Raw genomic sequence first — 22063 nt, forward strand, 5'->3', positions numbered from 1 at the left:
ATATTTAATTTGGATGGTATAACTTGTTGGAATTGTTATACAGTGACAGATGATGAAATAGTGATAGCTACTTTCTAAATTTTTCCTACAAAAATAAAGAAAGAAAAAAGGCCCCATAATTGGACTTACATATTTAAATTATCCAGGCTAATGAAATTGGAAATGCCTCTAAATGGGATTGCCATGGAGCTTTTAGTTAATGACACATATGAAACCATCCATTTTTATAATAAGCTTCTCCATATTTCATTTCTATGTCTACTACGTGAACACCACCACCAAAGTGGAATTTCTTGTTTATACTTTGCTGAATTAAAGCACAGAATAAGAGCAGACGTATATTCAAATCAATAATAACAGCAACATTTTGAGTGGTTATTAAGATTAAAATATTTCCAACATAAGCAGCTGTCCAACTGCTTGATTTTATTGTTTTTATTTTTGTTGTCTCTTCCATAAATTCACTATTAAGAAAAGCAAAAACAAACAAAAAAGGTGCAATCACAACAAAGCAAAGGTAATTATGCAAGATTCTCCCCTTTTTGTACAGCCACTTTGTTCTTTGGGGAAAAATGCAAACCACACACTATTCACAAAAGTAACAGCTACACTGAAAAATTTCAAGGGCTCTAAAGGAGCCACATTAACAAATATTTTTCATCTAAAAAATGCAGAAGTACTGCAATAATGCAGAAGTACCACAATACAAAATACTTCAAGAAGCATTATCTACCTGGTACTCTGACACCTTTGCCACTCAAGATGTTACAGAAAAGCAGCCCACAGTGTAGCTAAAGAGTGAATGTGAATTACAAACCCAAACAGGGAGGCAGCCTGTTTGTCAGCCTCTCCTGCAGTCAGAAATCTAGGGGGTTGCAGCCTTGGATAGAAATTCCTCTACTTTTACTGCTTCCCATAAGCCTGTTGAACTAAAATGGGTGCACAGAGTGAGCAGAAACTTTAAGCTTTCACAAGAAATACTTGCAATTAGATTACTTTCCCACAGCTTTCAGTAGAAACAATGCATATGCTCACAGAACATCTGATATATTTGAAAGCCATCGAAAGTGTGAATTTTTCTAGTAAAAGTTAGAAAAATACTAACCAATTCTTACAAATCTCTGCTCACCAATGAAACAATCTGATTATAAATACATTTTAACATACTTCTCCAAACAGAACAATAACTAACTGGTTGAAAATACATCTTTGAAAAATGTCAGAGTACAAAAATTACCTAAAATTAGACCAGAAGCAGAATACCGTCTTCAGAAGGCAATTCAACGCGGATATTAAAACACTGGGTTTTCTTTTTCCCTTGCAATTTGGTACATAGCTGTAATCCAAAACAATCGTAGCAACCCTAAAGGAATTAGAAAGGAGGCATTCACGTCAAGAAAGTTCCTCAAGAGGAAGTCTACAGGTTGTTCTTTAATGTGAACTGTTGGTAGTGCACAAAGCAGTAGCTACTCTGCTACATAACCCCTTTTTATCTTGCTAAATTCCAAAGGGAAACCAAGCTGGGTTTCCCCAAATACTGCTGAAAGATATTTGCACTGCTACAGAAAGAAATTAACCTAATCCAAGCAACGGAGTTTTGTTCTTGGAGTAAAGGAATGCATTATGAAAATGTTAGAAAGAAGATGCAATGTAACAAAAACCTCAAATACCAGAGATCACTGCAGCAGCATTCTTGCTGTATGCTGTAGCACAGACAGAGAAAAATACTGTGGGAGGAGAGGTCTCACATCAGAGCATTGTCTGAAACAGCAGACAGCAAGGTCCTACTACACAAGGCAAGGTCAATGCAACTGGAGAGTCATCTGTTTAAGAAAACACACTATTATTAGATGCAAGTTATGCAGCACTTGTGCATACTAATAGAATAAAATCATTACCCCAAATGTTTTCAAATGGTAGCTTCAGCTCTGCACTCAATCTTTCCACTTTTCGTCTAATTTAAAACATTCAAATGAGTAACCTAAAGAATATTGAAAATACCTGAGCATTTAATTTTTTAATTACTTATTAAATGTTACAACAACTGAAAAATACAATAATGTATTTATTTTTTTTAATGAGGTGGCTCCACTGAAAATGTCGTAACAAATTATTAAATATTACTTACTGATAGCAATGTAGAATAAGAAGTACGCCAGAGCTGACAGCCTATTTAAACTATTATGATATGCCTCAGACTACTGTGAGTAAAATATGACAGTAAACGTACTGGCCTACAGAATACACTTCCTTGTACAAGACTCAAGTCTGCACTGTCTCCCTAGTCGAAAGTTACGCTGGACTATGTAAAGAGTTTCAGATGTAAAGAATGCAGAAGTCAGCTCCCTGAGTCACGTCACATATTCCACAAGGTGTGTGTCCCTGCTACTTTAAATCATTCACTGAAAGAGCTGGTATTACCTGCGGCACCATTACTGACACTTGATAAATTGGAGAAATATAGTGGGCTCTGGAAGAAGGATAATTCTGGTGGAGAGTTGAGCTCATTCCTTCTAGCTCTTGTAGTTTACCAGTTTTGAGTAACTGATGGCACACCTAGCTTTTGTTTGAACATGTTGGATTATTTATGAATGACCGGGCAGTTAAGAGAGTATTGTGGATGGCCTAGTTTAAAATCAGTGACATTAATTAAGTCTTGTACAGAGACGTCAGCATGACAGAGTATATGAAACCAGCAAGGACCAGACTTTGATCCCACTGTGACATATTTTAACTCCATTGTTTCAAGTAAGATCAAAATTCTGTGCCTGAAAAACAGAAGAAAAATATCAGAAAGCTCCCAATAAAGGAAATGCAAACAAAAACTGTCACCACTTTATCCTCAGCTGTTAAACACAAGTCTCATTTCAGTAGATGGACATTTTGCTCAAAAAGAATCAAAGAGTGAAATATGACCAATATCTGGCAGAAGCATGACTATGGAAACCCCACCCACAAGGAGATATACGTATAGATTTGCCAAGACAAATAAAGCAGTATGCAGAGTAAGCTGGACTGCTCTCATATAATATGTACTTAGTCATGTAGGCCCTCAAGTACACGTGCAACAACTCTCTTCTAAATGAGATTAAGAAGGCTCAAGAAGGAACAGAATTAACCTAAGCAAAAACATGGATTTCAGGTTAGCATGCTAATAGCTTTCTAAAACAGAGCCATGATTAAAAGTATTATTTAAAAATTAATCAGACTGCATACTAAAGGTACAGACAGCCGTTAACCTGCTGTCTGCATAATCAAATGATAGCCATTATTCAAATGAAACCATCAATGGGTGCATTGTGAACAGGCGTGAGGGTAAGTCTGTCCACGCTGGAGCTGCGTGATTCGTTCCAATGTGTCGTTATTGGTGTTTTTGAAAAGTATATAAAACAAAAAAGATGTGAATTATTGCTAATAACACTATCATCGTCATTTATAAAGTTTAGGGCTCCCAGTCATGACCCAATATCCATTTTGCAGTAGGTGCTGTACAAACGGAAAACAAAACGACAACCCATGTTCCAAAGTGCGGTCTTTAGTGTTTTAAAAGAAGAAAATCTTAAAGAAATACTTTTGTAAATATGCAGGTAAATTAAGCTGATCACTGAAATAAAACTTAGTTTTAACGTTTAATGAAAAATCCCTATGCAAATCACAGACTTCTAATGAAATAATAGATTAATTGCTTTTTGCCTCCTTTATAACTCAAGTCTTCCTTTAACTAATTCTTGTTTCAAATCCAAGAACTATTGCTAAAGTACAGCTGCTCTTCTCCAAAAAAGAAGAGCTGCTAACTTGAGCTAAATGTTTCCAACCATTATAAATTTACCACAATCCTTCATGAACAGTTACAACTGTCATTTTTCAATATGTGCCTTGCTTCTATACTGGATTTTGTCACTGGATTCTTAATATTCAGATTCTAGTCACTGGATCTTAATATTCACATTTCTCTTAAATAGAGCAGCCCTTTGATACAAGAAATACTCTCTTCTATGGGTACTTATAAAGAGTGCTCAAATTGTTTCACAACATTCTTTTGGATAACCTAAATATAGAGAATTTCTTTTTCTCATTTTACAAATCTCCCAAACCTCAAATTATCTTATCATCTCTTTCATGAACGTGTTCTGTGATTTCCAGTAAATACAGTTTTTGGAAATTTTTTATTCTGCAGTAGGGCTTTCATATTTCTTGAACTTGAAAGTTTTACTTTGAGGGGGTTTTTTCCCTTATTAAATTGTTGGAACTCTGGCTTGAACACCACACTTTTATTGGTTAAGATGCATCACATTAAATTAATGTGAATTGAGAGGACAGGAACTGCACTGTCTGGTCTGAAGTCACGAAGTCTTAATAACAAACTTCTTACCATGTGTGAAAAAAGGAATGAACTCATTACAGTATAGTAGATTAATACCTCAATATGGCAGAACATGAATAAATTCTATTTAGATTACTAAAAAAGAAAGATTTTAGTAATCCTTTGCAAATTCATGCACAGACTGAACATGCTCTTTTATGACTTGGGCATTTCTCTCTGAAGTATTTCCTAATACACAAAATGTTGCATCTGTTTCTGGTTTCACCTGGTTTGTTTCATTGCTCCCAGATTTGTTCAGGTGTTTTTCATTTTGTGTTTGTAACGATCACAAACATTGGTTGTTTGCAATTGACTTTTCACAGGATGAGGTACCATGGATCAAAGATGATTATCTGTAGTTGGAAACGCATGACTTCTTAAACTACATAATGGTCACTGCTTTGCAGTAATTGCTAAATGGCTTTTTCGTAATTGGCAGGTTCTCTGATCGATCCCCTCTCAAATACACAAGTATAATAAAATGTACAGGATTGAAATATTTAGCAAACTTTTGTCATATAAATACAACAGCAAGCCCAATTCTGCTCCTCACACAAGTGCCTTACTATGAAACACGAAACGTTTGACTGTTCCTTGAAGTACAGCTGATCCTTTATGCAATTCTCTACCACTCTACCCAGCTCTTGCACTTCCTTTATCAGAAGCCTAGTTCGCAGCCACCTGTATAGGCTCTTCTCCGTATCACCTGTGCTGGTGGCATCCTAAGAGCGTGCAGCAGAACCGATAAGCATCGCACCCAGCCACTTTGGTCCTGATCCTACAAACACTTCAGTGAAACTACTTTTGTAAGTGTTTGCAGACTTAGAGTCTTCATAACTCAACCACACTTCACTGAGCGGGCCAAAGAGAAGTCTGGAGCTGGAAGGAATGTGTTCGCCCTTCGTGCCTGGGCGCCAGGGCCCGCAGCACCCGCAAAGAGCGCTTAGAGCCTGCAAGAGGGGCTCGCCAAGACCAAGTGGGGAGAGAGAAACAACGTCACCCCTGCCGCTTACAACCAGAGGCTCCTTCCAACACCAGATCTCCCGTGAGCTACACCGCTCTTGCCAGATTACAATTAGCCAGGCTTTAATGTAAAAAATAACAACTGCTTGTACGATCAAAACAGCTAAAAAAAAGAAAAGAACCGTGAAAGCGAGGGATGAATTTGTAACAATTTCTAGCATGTAGGATAAGGGCAATCCACCCCAATTGGCTTTTGCATTTGGGATTTTCTTGAGCCCTCCCGGAGGAAGAGGGCGAGCCCTGAAGCCGAAGGTCAGGCGGGGAGGGCGCGGGCACGGGGGGCCACCGGGTCCTCCCGCCGGCGGCGTGGGGCTGCGGAACATGGCCGAAAGCGGAGCCCCCGCCCGCCCCCGGGCACGGCCGCAGCAGGCAGCCCTCCGCGCCCCCCGCCGGGGCCGGGGCGCCGAGACCCAACCCCAGGGAGCCCCTGGGGGAAGCGCCAGCCTCGCTCGGGAGCCGGGAAAGGAGCCCGTGAAAGCGGGCGGGGGCGAGCAGGGGACGCACCTTTCAGCGTCCCCCCGGAATCTTCCTCTTCCTCCTCCTCCTCGGGCCGGCCGGTGACTCCAGCAGCGGCGGGGCCTCGGTGGCGGAGCGCTCTGCGGGACGGGGCCGCCCCCGCCTCGCCAGCGCTCCACGGCCGCCGCTGCCCGGAGCGGCGGAGCGAGCGAGGCGCCTACCCCGGCGGGCCGGGGGCGGGGGCTGCGGGCGCGCACCGCCCCGCCGGGCCGGCGGAGGGAAGGAGGGAGGCAGGGAGGGAGGTGCCGCGGGGCAGCGCCGCCGGCTGACTCAGCCGCGGAGCCGCCGGGGAGGGTTCCCCCGGGACCGCCCCTCCTCGGCGGCGGAGGGAGGGAGATCCTCCCGCCGGGCGGCTGCCCCGGGCCGGGTCGCTCGGATCATCCCCCGCACACGAGACAGGCGGGCTGCGGGCGATCCCGCCGCGGGCAGCTCCTCCTCGCCCTGCCCCAAGGCAGCCCCGCGCTCGCACCGGCACCGCGGGGGGGGTGAAGCGCACGCCGGCTCTGCAGCCCCTCCGCAGGCGAGGCCCTCGCCCCGCGCCGCGATGGGTGCGCTCCCCGCAGCAGCACCGCGTCTGCCGGCGCCTCGAGGGGATGCGCGGTCCGCGGCGGCTGCCCACCGCCGCTCCGCTCTTCCCAGGCGGCGTTTGAACTACTCCACGTCCTACAAGCCTGGCGGGTAACCCTGCCGGCAGCAGCGCCCCTAAACTACAAATTCAGCTGCTTTCCCCTCCACGCCGTGTGTGCGTGACTGCTCAGAAAAGACCAGACGGCGCCCGCAGAGGGGCTCCCCGAAGCCGGAGAGCGCACCCGGGTCCCGTCCCGCCGCGGGTCGCACACCCCCGCCCCCGCTGGGCATCTGCCAGCTGGCGTCGCCCGCGGAAGACCTTCCTCCTACCTCCCGCCAACGGGCGGCGTCGCCCGAGCGCCCCGGCCCCGCGCCTCCCCGCCGCTGAGTAACGGCGCCGTCCCCCGCAGCGGGAGCCGGTCCAGCGCCATCGCCGTGCTCGCCCTCCGAGCGAGGGGCGGGGGCGGGCCGGGCCGCGGCTGCCTCAGCGCATCGGAATGTCGGCGCGACCCCGCGCCCCCCGCGCTCCGCGCCGCGCCCGCCCCGCGGCGGCAGCAGCAGCGGCAGCGCACGAGGTGCTCGTCCCGGCCAGCAGCCCCGCCGCGCTGCGCGGTGCGGTGCGGAGCGCGGGCTGCGGCGGTGGAAACAACGGCTCGATTCAGGAGCGGGCTGAGCAGCGCGGCGCACAACCCCTGCCCGGGGCTCCGCTGCCAGCCATTATCTCTGCGAAGAGGGAGCGGAGCCTGTGGAAGGGGAGGGGGAAATACTGCACTGTTTCCATCGGCGCGACGGAAAAATACGCTTTCGGTGAACTCAGCGGTGCACCTTTGCATGCGGTCTTTTCCATGCAGAGTACGACAAGAAGAAAAGCAGTCTCATAAACGTTCATTTTAAAGGAAGCATTCTCATTTTTTAAACAGGCGAAAGGTGGCCATAGATAACACGGGTTTATTTGGCACATTTTTATGTGCAGGGCACCGATTCTCATAACTAAGGTATGTGGAGATTGTGGCCCAGTACAGGGTTGTAAAACTTACAGTTAATTTACTTCATTCTCTTCCAGTGTAAGGAACTTGTACTATTTGCTAGGGGAAGAACAAAGCCGAACACTTGAAAGTCAGATTTATTACTAGATATTCTACTCTGTCACCTCAGCAAACACTCTGCGCCACATCGCAATAATGGTCTTGTGAGGATTTTCAAGTAGAATAGTATTGATGCCCTGTAGATAGTAATCACAGTGGAGAACGTCTATTAGAAGTTCAACAAATACATCAAAAAAGTCAGTGAAGTTACCCACGGAAAGTCTACAGAAGTTACGTGTTTTCAAAAAGTTTATATTTTGGGGGGGGGGGGTTTAACAAATAAGATCACAGTGTTATATTTATTCACTTACTACTTCCTGGCTTTACATTTATTATTTACTCTGACTCTTTCAGTGGCTTCTGATTATTAGAATAGTGAGAGAAAATACATCCACTATAGTAAAGCACCTTGATCTTTTTAGCAGTGTAGCGTCAAAATCATTTATTGCTTAGGAGACATGAGACATGGCCAGTCTGAACTAATTCTGTTAATTAACTCCTAATATTGATCATTCTATACTGAAATACAGTACAGAATGGATAAAATCTGGGTCCTACAGAAAATGTAATATTCCCTTTGCCTCCAGCGTGGCCCAGGTTTCATTCACTGTATACAGTACCCAAAAAAATGCCATAATACAATGTTTTGCAAAAAGTAAAATTTGAGTAGTCAATCTTTTCCAATTCATGTTCTGTCTGATCTGTATATTTTTCAGTACTTCCATATATTCATATACTGAATATTGACACAAAATACCTTCAATTAATAATACTTTAGTGTACTTTACATTTTGTTAGCGTGAGAGGCATAGTAACTACTTCATAACAAATCATACAATAGGTTTTCAGCGCTACAATAGTGACAATGAATTATCCTCTAAACACATAGGCAACAGGAACCTTTCCATGGAAGCTCTTTCCAGTTTCTCTCTGCTTTTCCAGTTGTTTTAAAGAGTGCAGGAAAGTTATTATCACATTATTCCAGTGGAAAATACATATAAATTTTCCTTCACAACGTGTTCGCACTTTATTTTTTTCAGCTTGCAAAACTCCAACAATAAAAGGTATCCTGTACTGAAAATAAAGTGATACATTTTACAGAATGGAAAATTTGGAGAAATTGCCATATCCTTGACTCGACAAAAGACTAAGGCATCTGTCTAACTTCAGGCACACATCAATAGGACAACTTAGCATACCAGGGATCAATAACAGGCCCAAGCAATTTGTTGCATTAAGGAACTCTTCCTGAGATCCAGCTCCTCACCTGTAAATTGAAGACTTCCATGTTTCACGAGGACACTAGAAGATTATTTCATAACAATAAGATTTTTGAACCCTATGATGATGGAAGATATCAAAAAATTTATAACAATGTGAAAGTTATGTCAGATACAATGGTGACAGGTGCTCGCTACAAAATAATTAGATGCTCAGTTCCTCTGGGATGACATTCACTTCTCTGAATACTGTAGGAAAGAAGAAATGACCAAGATTGCAAAGCTGCAGGACTGCTGACATAGCTGCTCTCTTCCTAAAATGTATTTATGCAATTGATAGTTCAGAAATTGCATCCCTGAAATGCATTGCAGACTGAGAAAAATTTAAATACAAAGGAATAATGTGCCTAGATATATCTAACAAAATAAGTTGCTACATAATGTTTTTAATGTGATTTCCTTCTTTAAAAACAAGTCAGAAGTTATACATAGATCATGAGGAAAATGAAATTGCATCCCAGTTACACACTTACGGTTGAGACAAACCATCTTCTTTCCATTCCAACAGAAGTACATGATCCTCTGAGATGCTGCAAGGAGATTTACTTGGGAAGAACATCATCTCCTTGGTGATGCATTGGAAAGCTGCCTGTTAGTTACCTGAGTAATCTGTTTGCCTCCATTATGGCAAGGTGCATCAGGTTTGGACCTCTTTTCCTGGTTGTACACACAAAAGAAGTAACTCCCCTCAACAAAAGTCACTGAGCTTCTTTCAAAACTAATTTGTTCCCAAGGTGGGAGAAGTCTGCAGGCACTCATTAGCATCCAGGACTCCACTTCCTCCTCTGCGGGACTCCCATGCCCGAGTTTTGCAGAAGTGAGTTTTGACCTGCTTGACCTCAGTGCTATGCAGATGAAGAAACAACTTTTTGCTGCACTGGACTTGACTTGTGGGTCACAGTTTCTTTTTAACATTCTCAGCCAAGCACAAAGTGCTTTGAGAATGCTTCAATTTTCTTTTCTCTCCATTGTACATCAGTGCCACCATGTTTTCATGAGAACTGTCGTTAGTCATCGCACTGTACCCTACTCCATCAGGCTTGACCATGTAGAGAGACAACACATCCAACTCAAATTCACCATATTGCTAGACTCACTAGCAACATATATGCTCAAGGTGGAGATTCAGATAGGAAGTCTCACTAAACTGGGATTCTATATACAATGTTTATATGTAGAGAAAAATATAGGACTTCCAGAAAATGTTGATGTGTCTTTTAGCTCTTACCAGCTAACAGTCTTCTACCAACCATATATTTTGGAGTTTGGGTTACAAAATTGATTTAGAGATGAACTTCAAAGTGATGCATAAATATTAAATTCCACACATTCCTGCAAGATGGTAAGTATTAGTCATATTATACAGATGAGGAAACTAAAGCAATGTGAGTTTACTTGGGCGATTTTCCCAACATCAGGAAGAAAAAGTAGCTACGGTGGTAGGAGCAGTACTTAAGAATACCTGGCTTTTTTTCTGCACTCAGTCTGAACTATACATCACTTGCCTAAACCCTGCAGTATAATGTATAAAGGAATATTTTGTCTTTAATCGTGGTATTCTAAAGCAATATTTTCAAACAATTTGTTTAACAAATTACATAAAATTACATACATAACACTTAAAATATGCTTTTAATTTTAAAAAATAGCCAAAAGGTTTTTCCTTGGGCTTTGCTCCAAAGTTCACCCTTCAGCTAGGACTAAAGAAAAGCACACATGCTTGCGCACATGCAAACAGAAACTCTAAAAGAAAATTAGGAACACATGAAAATAAGGACTGCGAGTGTTTTCTTAACTGCACTCTGGTTTCAGTACAGCAAAATTTTCATTGATATCCTAATGGATAGCAGTTTTTCTTGTGAAGGAACACATAGGCCTTACCTGCAATTAATTCCTCCCCTCCATTAGACCAATTCTTATTCTACACAAGTACAGCCCATGGACGCAGGGTAGTGACTGCTCTGTCGGGGCAGCTCAGCACTCTCTATAAAGCACAACTCTGTTTCAATCATAAGGTGATTCTGCCCTATGAGAAGAGTTTTTACGGAAAGACAGTTTCAGTTAAGACAACTATTATTTTAGTAAAAGCCCGATTTGGAGACTATTTATTGTGATTGCTAGATAAATAGTCAAAACCAGTACAATTTCTATACTGATTCAATATAATGAACATATGGAAGACAAACTACTTGAATTTCAGAAATTGTTTTTAAATTATTAACTCTGGACTGGAGGTTTCTTAACAAGCCTGCTATTCCATGAATGTTCCAGGGGCTTTGTAACTATGTTAAAGATTTAATGTCACTTTACATGATGTGAAGTCTGTTTTGCCCATCTGACTATTATAAACACCAGCAGCCACGGAGGCAATTCCGAAAGCCTAATGAACATGCTCAAAGACTTTCTGACATTTCAATTAGGAATAAAAAAATAAACTAGATAAAATAAATAACTGTTTAAAAAGAATAATAAGCTGAAACACTTAATTTAGAGTTTTGGAATTTACATCAGCTGCTCAACTATCAAGTCATTAGTAAAGTCATCTTCCAATTAGTCTTTGGAAAAGATACAAAAGGTTTTGGAATAAACCTAAAAAACCCACACACATTATTTTCAAATATCTCTAAGATAGAACATTTCTGATAAGGATAATTCATTATAAATATGGAATAATTGCATTATCATTTTTTGGCTTTACAAGTTTTAGTCTGACAAATTTCTTATTTCAGTGGAGTAACTCCTGATATAGATCAAATTAAAGGAAGCCTTTTATGCCTCAACTGTATTTCTATCATATAACTTATCTATATTTTTAGTATCAATTTTTGCTACACCACTATTTGATGACAGTTTCTTAAAAGTTAGAGACTACATTAGAATACAGGTCTTCAAAACCCTGGAGGAATACCTCTTGTTTACTTCATATTACAGTTCAGGGACAACGGAAGTCAAGCAAAGTATTAATACTACTAATTGAATGAAGTTAATAAATTGAATAAAATTGAATACTACACCATAATTTTCTGTTCATTCTCCCTAAAAAACAGAAGATGGAAAATACATATCTATTAATGGATTAATCTGTGAGAATATGGGGGTCAAGAATAGTACATAAATATTAGCGATATTAAAGTGGCAAGTAATAAACACTGAAATTCCAAATCAAATTATACAGCCATAATGAAAATTTATTGAGAAGCCTGCTTTATTACTTTCCTCATATAGTCTCAGATTTAAAGTTCCTCATATGCACAGTAAAGTCTTTAATACTTTTATAATGATAAAATGTGTTGTTTCTTGAATTAAATTACATGGTCCAACCAGGATGGAATATAGTCCTGAGTATCTAAACAATAAAGCCTGATTTATCTAAGCTCATTAGATGTATCTATCTTTGTATAATCCCATTAACTGTTTAGGTTCACCTGATTAATCCTGTTGAACAGTATTTTATTTCTAGGCTTGTTTCTCCTGATTGGCATTTTCAAGGAAGCTTTGCCAAAAGGCAGTTCTTCTATCACCTCATAATTTGTGCCTTTAGTTTGAATACCACATTATTATTTTACTCAGGGATTCACTTCCTCTGCAAACCAACAAATGAGCTGACTTACGCATGCTCTGTCATCACTTTAAAGAAGCAGCCAGGACAATGAGTTATTCATATAATAAATTATAAAACCTGTATTGTCCTTAATGCCTATGTCTAAACAACACCCAGTCTACAGGGTCTATTTAACATTCAGTTCCTTTACTGGCAACCAGCCATAGTATACGTTTCACCAAATCCAAGAACCAACACAAGAATTTGTTTAGGTAACTGACCAGAACTGTTAAAGCCATAAGATATTTTAAACATTTGTTTATTTTTCTTTTAATAGCTGAAAAATTTGGGTGCCAATACAGTGGGCAATAATATTAGAAAACATGTAGTTACAAGATATGTTAGTATTTTTGTCCTTCTTAATGTTAAGATACTTCATTTCATGTTGGATGATTCAAAGTACCCTCTACATAAGAAGTTTAACTTAAAATCTTGTGGTGTTTTCCAGTGAAATTTGGCAAAAATTGTTCCTTTGCAGGGATATATAATACACACACACATCGAGAGATTTATTTATTAAAAACATGGAGGATATAGGGAGGGATCGCATAAAGTTGCCAAGAATTTTGTTCCCTTTTTCCAATAGGCTGCTCTTCTTTTAAGACTTAATTCTGCTATTTGTTATCAGTATAATTTGTCTTTTGTGCTACAGAAAACATGTATTATTACTATAGCCAAACGAGGCCATTTTATGTGTTATCTATTTATTGCTCCACAGCCATTTAATTTTCTGCTGCTTCTCTAGATATTCTTAAAGGATATGCCTGTAGATGAAAGATTATCAGCTCAAGACTAAGATTAATCTGTAATTAAAATTTCAATGCTTGAAATAAGCAAATCCTACTTCCTAATGCTATACAGTCTTAGCATCAAAATATGAGATTTTTACATTTGTATAATACACAACCTTCTTGAAATTAGTAATATCAGAATAAAAGTACATTTTGTAGAAACTGACATCTGTTTCAAAGTACAAACCTGGGTATTACCTGATTCTTCCAAGACTACTTGAGAAGAGACATTATAAACCTTATAAAAAAACCCAAGCATATCTAAGTTACTTCTAGCTTTCCAATAAAAACTCAAGTTGCTGGAATTACTAACGTATAAAGGCTGCAGAACAGACCAAAGTTTTGCATAATGTTGGTATGCACAATTCAACTGAAAGTTTGCCTCATCCTCAAAGTAGATATTTAGGTAGTGCTTTTTACAGTCTAACGCTGGGATGTTAAATTTTATGTGATAAAGTCTAAAGATAAACAAGTTATATAAGCTTTTAATATCATTCTTATGAATTAGGGTAGAGTTTACATAAAAATAACTGGCAACTTTTGCTGTTCAATCTAGTAAAAAGATATTTCGGAATTCATATACTCGGTATGTCTTCATCATGTGTTTGTTTCATATTTATTACATTCTCCTACCTTATGCAAGTACTTGCAAGAAGACATCTTACAAATTTTGAGGAATGACCTTGCATGTAACACACTTTGATCTGCTACTAATACCACTAGTTGGCTGAAGGATTCCTAAAAATGCATTTGCTTTTGGGAAATGGATGCATTCAGGAATAAGGGCACTCAAAAATCAGCACACAAAACTTTAATAACTGTTTTTGGGAACTAAGATCCTAGAAAAAGAGGTAATACACACACAGAGATTTGTATGACTGTTAACCAAACGGTGTTTAGACAGGGAAAAGGAAGTACATTGACAAGGTGAGTAGTAGGTGATTAAATTTAAAGGAGAGTTGAAAGTGAAAGCATTATTCATAAGGCTAGATCAATCTTCAGTCTTCGCTGGGCAATTTGTGAACTACATCTTACAAGGAGTTAGGAGGAGCCTTGCTCCCATGTCACGTAACACAGAGGCAATTTCACCCTTATCATTCTTGCATTTTGGGATCCCTCATTTCTATTGCAGATGGATGGCTTCCAAATAGCATAATTCAGACAATATTCAGGAAACCAAGGCGGTTTTGGTTATACAACACAGTGTTTAAAAGAGCCTGGCCCCTCATGTCTTTTTCAAATTTAGTTCTTCAATGAGAATGTAATGCTGTTCTTTGTTTTTCTCATTAAAAGCTATTGAACTGAAGTAAATTCCAACATGTATTTTAAACTGTTGGTTTATTGAATCTGGCAAAAATAAAACTGAATCCATTTTATAAAGAAACCATATGATTGGACTACTCAGATATTCCAGTGTGTAACCAATTACTTTTTTTTTTGCCAACTTTGATTAGCATTTGCTAGCACACGTGAATTCTGGACATGAACAAAACATCTTGCTTTGCCCACAATTTTGACATTTGATAGTATTAAAAAAAAAAAAAAGCTCAAGAATAATTATCTGACAGTTAATATGTTGAAGGATCCATCTTTTCCATCAATGATGGAAGACAACATTCTGTAGTTTTACATTTAAAAGCAATCTGCTTTTTAGATTAAGTTCCTTTGTAGTTCTGTTAATATATTGATTTTGCTGTCACTGTGCTTGTGTACATGCTGTTTGTCATAGCAACATATAGTTATACTACCAGCAGCATTTGATTGATACATAAATTCAACATAATTTATTTGATAATTATGGACATAAAAGGTGCACATGATTTTGCCACATCATCTTTCTTTTTAGAAGTGCTAACAATAGAATGAAAAATAATGAACGTATTGCTCTAAACAGTAGGTTTATGAAAAGGAAATAAGTCCATTATCTGCCCAAACTTTTCTGAAAGGTCATGAATAGTAATTCACACTGAATAGTAATTCACACTGAATAGTAATTCACTGCAATTCTAATGTAGCATTACACTAACAAATTAACTGAAAAGGAAAATGAAGTGAAAAAAATTGTTTAACACTGTAATAGCACCCATGTTTTAGCCTGGTAAGCACTTCAATGCTTTACTGAAATCTATAAAAGGTAAGTAAATAATAATCTACTGTTTCCTAAAAAGTCAGGTTGGCTGATTAGGTCTTGAAAATGTGAGAGTATGGGAATACTTTGTGGTTAATCCTAATGGTTATTCAGAAATTAGTATATATGACCAGGACTTTCCATGAGAGTAGCCAGACAATCAGACTGCAAAAAGGGTAATCACTACTTTGCTCTTTGCTCATGAAGTTAAAAAAAGGACATAAACTTTGCAATATCTATTAAAGCCTTCTCCCCCAAAAGGGAGCATCATTAAATTTACTGTAAACTCTAAAAATACATATTTTACAATCAACGTGTAAAGTTCTAGCACTAAATATTTAAAGAAAAAAAAAATTGCCTTGTTCCATTAAGTGTCACATCAGTGCATATAGTTTCACAGCTAGTCCTGGACAACTCAATTTTGTGTAACTTTAAATACAACAGAACCTTAGCAAAGTGTTCTTTCTTTTATAATAAAAACAAAATAAACCTCAGCTTCTGTTTTATATGCCAGTTTAGATTCTTTGCAGTAATTCCTTCCACATCTGCTCTGCAGCTTTCAGGTTTATAAAAGCAGTATCTCCCAATTTCCTTTCATCAAAATATCCATATGCTGTGTTTCATAGACATGTTGGTACATTTCAGCACTGAGGCACTAATTACAACTTGGAATCATATGCTAAGGCTAAGACAATAAATACATGTGGTTACGAGGCATCTAATACTGAAAATCCCGAACAACCTAGCCAAAAATTCCTCAAAGTGTGATAACATACTGATATAAGTACACATGAAATTATCACAAAAGTTAATAAATTTTTAATAATTTATTAAAATAATTAAGAAATAAAATTATTTCTTAATTATAAATTAAGAAAATAAAATTAAGAGAGGTAAGGGGAAAAAATGAAAGAATAAAACTAAACACAAGCACCATCAGATTCTAAACTAATGACCTAAGATCATGTGCAGAAATGTTGCCACCCAGATTATGACAGTAAAACTGTTGCTAAAGAACCAAATTGTTTGGGAAAGGGGCTGATATGGGAAGAGCTTGATAAACCATTTGTCCAAAACACAAATTTCTAGGATTTCTGAAGATAGTACAGTGTTGGTATTGCCTCCTGATTTCAAGTTTGTAAGTTGCTAGTGTGTTGTAAATGTCATTGGCTTTCCAGTGAACAGTCCATCAATGGGAGCATTTGAGGGGACAGAGAGCATGAGATGGATGATCTCCAGACCACATTAAAGTTCACTATATGCAGGATTAGGAGAGTTTTGCATTGTCCTGACCAATCTGTAGTGCTGTTTTCCCTTTTTTGTGTGCTGTCACTGCACACCCAATACTCCCATCCCCTCGAGGGTAAAAGCATAGTAGCCACCCTCATTTCCACATCTGGCAGATGACAGTCTAAGCACAACTGAGAAACTGAAGGTAGCCACTGTTCTTTACAGCAAATTCTGTGTGAGCATGGTATGATCTATATAAAAATTAGGGGGCCTAAAAAGAACTATTAACCTGAAGAGAACTAGGCTGTAATTTTTAAAAGTGCAGCGTAATCCTTCATGCTTCTGTCTAGAAGTTCATAATGCACTAAGAACATTTTCATAGGAGAAATGAAATGCAAATAATGCTTTTTCATTAATTACCTACCTGGAATATATTTGTAAGTGTGCATATGAAAGCGGAAATCTGTCTTCTCACAAAAATTGATCAGTAAAGACTGCAGAAAAATGCTTTTAATCCTTAAATGAAGCTCTAAATATCCAATAAAAGGAGACAAAAGGCAAATTAGAAAAACATGCTACAAAATATCTGTGGACACCACAAAACTTGAAAAGACAAGAGTGTCCTCTAGAAAATTTAAAAGGCCTGAATCAAATTGGTAAGTATATTCCTTTCGAGGAAAACAGTATATGTTTGTTGATCAAAACTCTGACATCTAGAGTGTTACAGGCTAACTAACATAAAGGAGCATCCATTACCTCAAAACCAAGGTTTCCAGGTTTCAGTAAAGGCATACTAAAGAAACAAAATTGTGGCTTTAACACTAGTTCTCTTATTTTCTTCCATGCTACCCCTGGGATATAAATTGTTATCTGAAGCAACCAACACACAGTCAAGGGTATTCTTACATAATCTGCAGAGAACAAACTGTTCCTTTTCTTCCTTAAATCTGTGCCCAATCACACAGACAGGGTTCATCGGGACAGTTTAGCTGCAGAATACTTGCCAGTGAGAGAACAAAGATTTTCCCCCACATTTTTCCTTTCCTTTTTCTCCCCTGCCTGCCCCCCTTCCAAATGAACATGAGATACAGGAGGCTGTTCTCTAAAGTTGGGTCAAGATGATTTATGATAGACATTTACATTAAAATTTACAAGCTCTGCTGATGCAGGAAATATGGTTAATCTGTAAATTTTACAGTTTGCATATCTTAAAAAAAAAAAAAAAATTCACACCTTCCTTCCTTCCCTGAAAATACCACATAGCCTAACTGTGCTGATAACATCATAAATTGAAATTAGCCACCTTTACTACAGATTAGGAATGAACAAACTGCAAGAGAAATACAGCTATGTGGTTCCAGCAAGTAAAGCAGAATAGTGAGATGAATAACACAAGCAAACCAGGCTTCTGGGGTAGAAAAAGCTACCTTGCTATTTGTAGTCCTCCTGTAGGAAATTTCAGATTGTAGTATTTCTTTATCATTCTCGATTTTTAATAATGAAGAAAATGTTTTGCCATATGGCAATAGTAAAGAACGTCAGCTAAGTCTTTTTGTATGGACTTCCTATGTACGTTACTACAAATAGTAGAACATACGACCTTATTCATATTATATAAAGATGAAGTTTAATTAAGAAATTGTACACACATCTATTACAAGGCATTGATTGGCATGAAATATTTCTGGTAAAGTGAAAAAACGACACAATCAGTATTACTGTTTAAAAGCACACAGCTTTTTCCTTCACTTCCTGATAAAAACTCAATAGTGACTGAACAGTTTTTATGGTAATAGAAAGGAATATTTGTTTTAAGAAATAAATTACAAATGGGAAAGTAGAAAGTGAATATTAATATCTGATTCACAGTGTACTTTATATGAAATAAGATAGATTTGCCACATAGTCTTTCCAAGTAATATTAAAAAGATTTTTCTCTCCTCTAATGTTGCTTCGCTTCCCAAAATCTGTCCAGTACTTCCTATTAAATAGAACATCTACCAGTGCCAGCTAACACCAGCAAAAAATCCTCCAGCCAACTTTCCAATGGAAAACAAGTTGACAAGTATTTTTTCTAGCTCGCTGTAGTAGTTAAACTTATCACCTCCTCCCTTTCTACTATTTCCTTCCCTTAAATTAAGTTGAAGTTGGAACAACCATTCCCAACTCTACCAGGCTTCAAGCGTGGTGCGTCTATGCTCAAAAGCTTGCACGACTTCCCTGTGTAATCGGCTGGTCTGACTGAAGAGGCTCTTCCAGCACACCTGGTCCTGTCCATACCCCTATGCTGTGGTGACCAGAGCAACACAGTTACTGGGAGACCCTGGCATTGGAAATATTTGGCAGTAGGGCCCTGGGGATGAGGTGCTAGAAGATGGATAGGGCCTCCCTGCCTCAGCACCTGCACCAAGAACCTGCTCAAGAACTATGTAGGGGTCTCACCCCAGCCCCAAAATAAAAATCAGAGTGGAACAGAAAATATTTTTGTAAATCCCCCAGTCAAACAGGAGAAGAACAGGGGGCAATAGTTACAACATGCTGATCAACTGCTGAGACAGCATATACACTCTATTTCTGTGCAAAATTAGAACTATTAGCCTAAATTCATCTTAACTCTTCACAAATTACCCCAAAGAATTTAATAGCAAGAATGTACTTATCCCCTTTTTTGTTTGTTATTTTCTTTTTTTGTTTGCTTGGTTGGTTGGTTTGGGGGTTTTTTGGCGGCTGGGTTTTTTTTTTCTTTTTTTTTTAAAGAATGCTTAAGACATATGCTAGATATACAGACCACATTATATGCAGCAGCATCGTTACTGAAGAGATGTCTAATTTCATTACAACATCCCCTCCCAATTCACTGACGTTGACATGAAGGTGGCAGGCCCCCTCTCCCCTTGCTTTCCCAATTGAGTGTTTTGGGGCAACATGGAGCTTCCAGAATTTCAGAGAGAGCACTGCTAAAGTCCCTCTGTACCCTCTGGAATGTTTTGCTCTGAAAGGGGGTGCAGGATGCAGTTTAAAACATCAGAGAAGAGTTTAAGAGATTAGATCATTCAGGGGCTTGCTGGGCAGCATTCTATATAGTCATTTAAGTGCTTCAATAGCATTTGGACTCCTATTTAAATTTAGATATTTACATTGTGTACATCACACTGTATTGAAACTTTTAATGTCTAAAACTGTGGATTTGGATTTTTAACAGGGCTGTTTAATCTTACACATTAAGGAATAAATTAAGAAAGATAGCCCCACCTACTGACACAACAGTCACAGTACAGGGTAAAAATTAAAGAACTTCGTACTCGCTGACCAGAAAACGTGGGTTTTCTTTCCACCTCTTTCACACAGACCCCAGAATCACTTTATACCAGCAGGGCAAGAACTGAAATCTCTCCTTTTCCCTTTGCTCAGTACCTAAGCTCAGACGACAAAGTAGTTTCTCATTATCCTGTCCAGAATTTACTGCTACTTGACAGGATAACGTAGGAACTTAATTCAGTAGTGTCAGAAAATAAAGTTCAATACAAAGCTAACTGAAGAATTGAAAGAATCAACTGAAACCTGTTTGGGTGGTTCATCTGCATATCATATCTCAAGTATCGCATCCCGTCCTCAGGAGTGTAAGAAAACTTTATCAAGTCAATAACGACCAGTGCGAGTTATCCCATAAGTATTTTGCAACTCTAGTGAAGTTTGTTTTCCAAGTAATAATGAGAATGCTTTTTCCTTTGAAATCCTTTGGTCCCTTTTCCCTTTGCCTTTTTTTTTTTTTATTTGAGTGGGTAGACATAACTCTAGAATTTTGTTTCAAGAGTTGTAGTATTTAGTAATAGCCCTCCTCTCTTCATGTGCTATGTCACTATCCATTTGTAAATAAGGAAGATTTTAATGTTGTCTATCCAAAAAGCTCTCTTCCCCCTTCCCTTAAAGCTTAAATTTCTATATATTATATATTTATAGTTGTTCCAAAGAACCTACAGAACTGCCAAGAGAAAGTTGCAAAGTTTCTGCACAAAATTCTTTCACAACTAATCTTCTCCTGCGTATGCCTGGCACAGTAAGCTCCCTTGGAAGTACTTTGCTTTTCCTTTACTTTAGAGCCTGAGAAACAGATGGTGTCAAGTCATCCTACAATAAGTTAATTTTTGAGCATATAAGGTGAAGAAGAGTGTGCTGGATAGAGAGGCTAACACTGCTAGTAATTCCCCACTATCTACCTAGTCTTCCCTCATCTACTTTTCCCTCTATAATGCTAAGTCAAGTCACACGCAGAAATAAAGATTCATTACATGCACAAAGCTCTCAAGTAGGCTAATACCCTTGTCCAGTTCTGTTACCTTCTGCTCTTACAAAACCAGACAGCACTGCAGGAAGAAGCACTGTTGTAAGAATAATAAAAAAACTACTACAATCTTTTTGTAATATTTAGCAATAGTGGTGGGTTTGCAAATGAGATAACCATTTTTTTCTTCTGCTGTTTCCTCTTTGGTGAAAACTTAGTTTAATTATTGAAACACTACATAATGGGATGAATTAAGTATCACCTTGTGACAGAAGGGGTAAGATTTGAATTCAAATCATGACGTATAGAAATAAAACAAAAAACCCAAACTGCTGGTTTTGGCTGGGATAGAGTTAATTTTCTTCATAGTAGCTAGCATGGGGCTATGGTTTGGATTTGTGCTGGAAACAGCGTTGATAACACAGGGATGTGTTCGTTACTGCTGAGCAGTGCTTACACAGAGTCAAGGCCTTTTCTGCTTCTCACCCCACCCCACCAGCGAGGAGGCTGGGGGTGCACAAGAAGCTGGGAGGGGACACAGCGGGGACAGCTGACCCCAACTGACCAAAGGGCTATTCCATACCATATGGCGTCATGCTCAGCATATAAAGCTGGGGAAGAAGAAGGAAGTGGGGGGACATTCGGAGTGACAGTGTTTGCCTTCCCAAGTAACTGTTATACATGATGGAGCCCTGCTTTCCTGGAGATGGCTGAACACCTGCCTGCAGATAGGAAGGAGTGAATGAATTCCTTGTTTCGCTTTGCTTACAGGCATGGCTTTTGCTTTACCTATTAAACTGTCTTTATCTCAACCCACAAATTTTCTCACTTTACTGATTCCCTCCCCCATCCCACCAAGGGGGAGTGAGCAAGCGTCTGGGTTAAACCACAACACAAACAAAAAACCCCACAAAAACAAATTGCCACTTGGACACAGGAAAATTTAACTTTACTGACCTGTCAATGCCACAACATTTCCAGTTAAAAAATTGCTGTATGGAAGCTGATGGAGCTTCTTTTCAGCTCTAGCTTGTTGCAAGGCAAAAAAAGTCAATGCAGCACGCTAATAGTAGCAGAATTTGAGGCATATGTTCATATTTAACAGGGACTGTTTGATTAACAGTTCTTTCATAAAGCTTTTACAATCACTACATTCAAATATGTTCTACTAATCAATGCAAAACCAGCGATTAATTC

General features: G+C 39.2%; 1 protein-coding gene across 7 annotated transcripts in view; it reads right to left on the reverse strand.

Annotated features, from left to right (window-relative positions):
- Positions 1 to 7240, reverse strand: part of PLCE1 (phospholipase C epsilon 1) — a 166329-nt gene extending 159089 nt beyond the window's left edge. The window contains exons 1-3 of one of the 7 annotated variants that reach the window (XM_072871532.1): positions 6800 to 6930; positions 1671 to 1823; positions 1238 to 1363 (exon numbers count right to left, since the gene is read on the reverse strand). Coding sequence is in view for 1 of the 7 variants with exons in the window: in XM_072871530.1 (XP_072727631.1) it covers positions 1264 to 1363; positions 6800 to 6900 (201 nt within the window). In the remaining 6 variants the exon portion in view is untranslated. Of the gene's footprint in view, positions 1 to 1237; positions 1364 to 1670; positions 1824 to 5890; positions 6514 to 6799 lie in introns of those variants that run through there. The other 6 variants (XM_072871531.1, XM_072871540.1, XM_072871541.1 and 3 more) reach the window with 6 other exon arrangements.
- Positions 7241 to 22063: the final 14823 nt, after the last annotated feature.

Source organism: Ciconia boyciana, chromosome 8 (assembly GCF_034638445.1).
Source record: "Ciconia boyciana chromosome 8, ASM3463844v1, whole genome shotgun sequence".
Lineage (NCBI taxonomy): Eukaryota > Metazoa > Chordata > Aves > Ciconiiformes > Ciconiidae > Ciconia > Ciconia boyciana.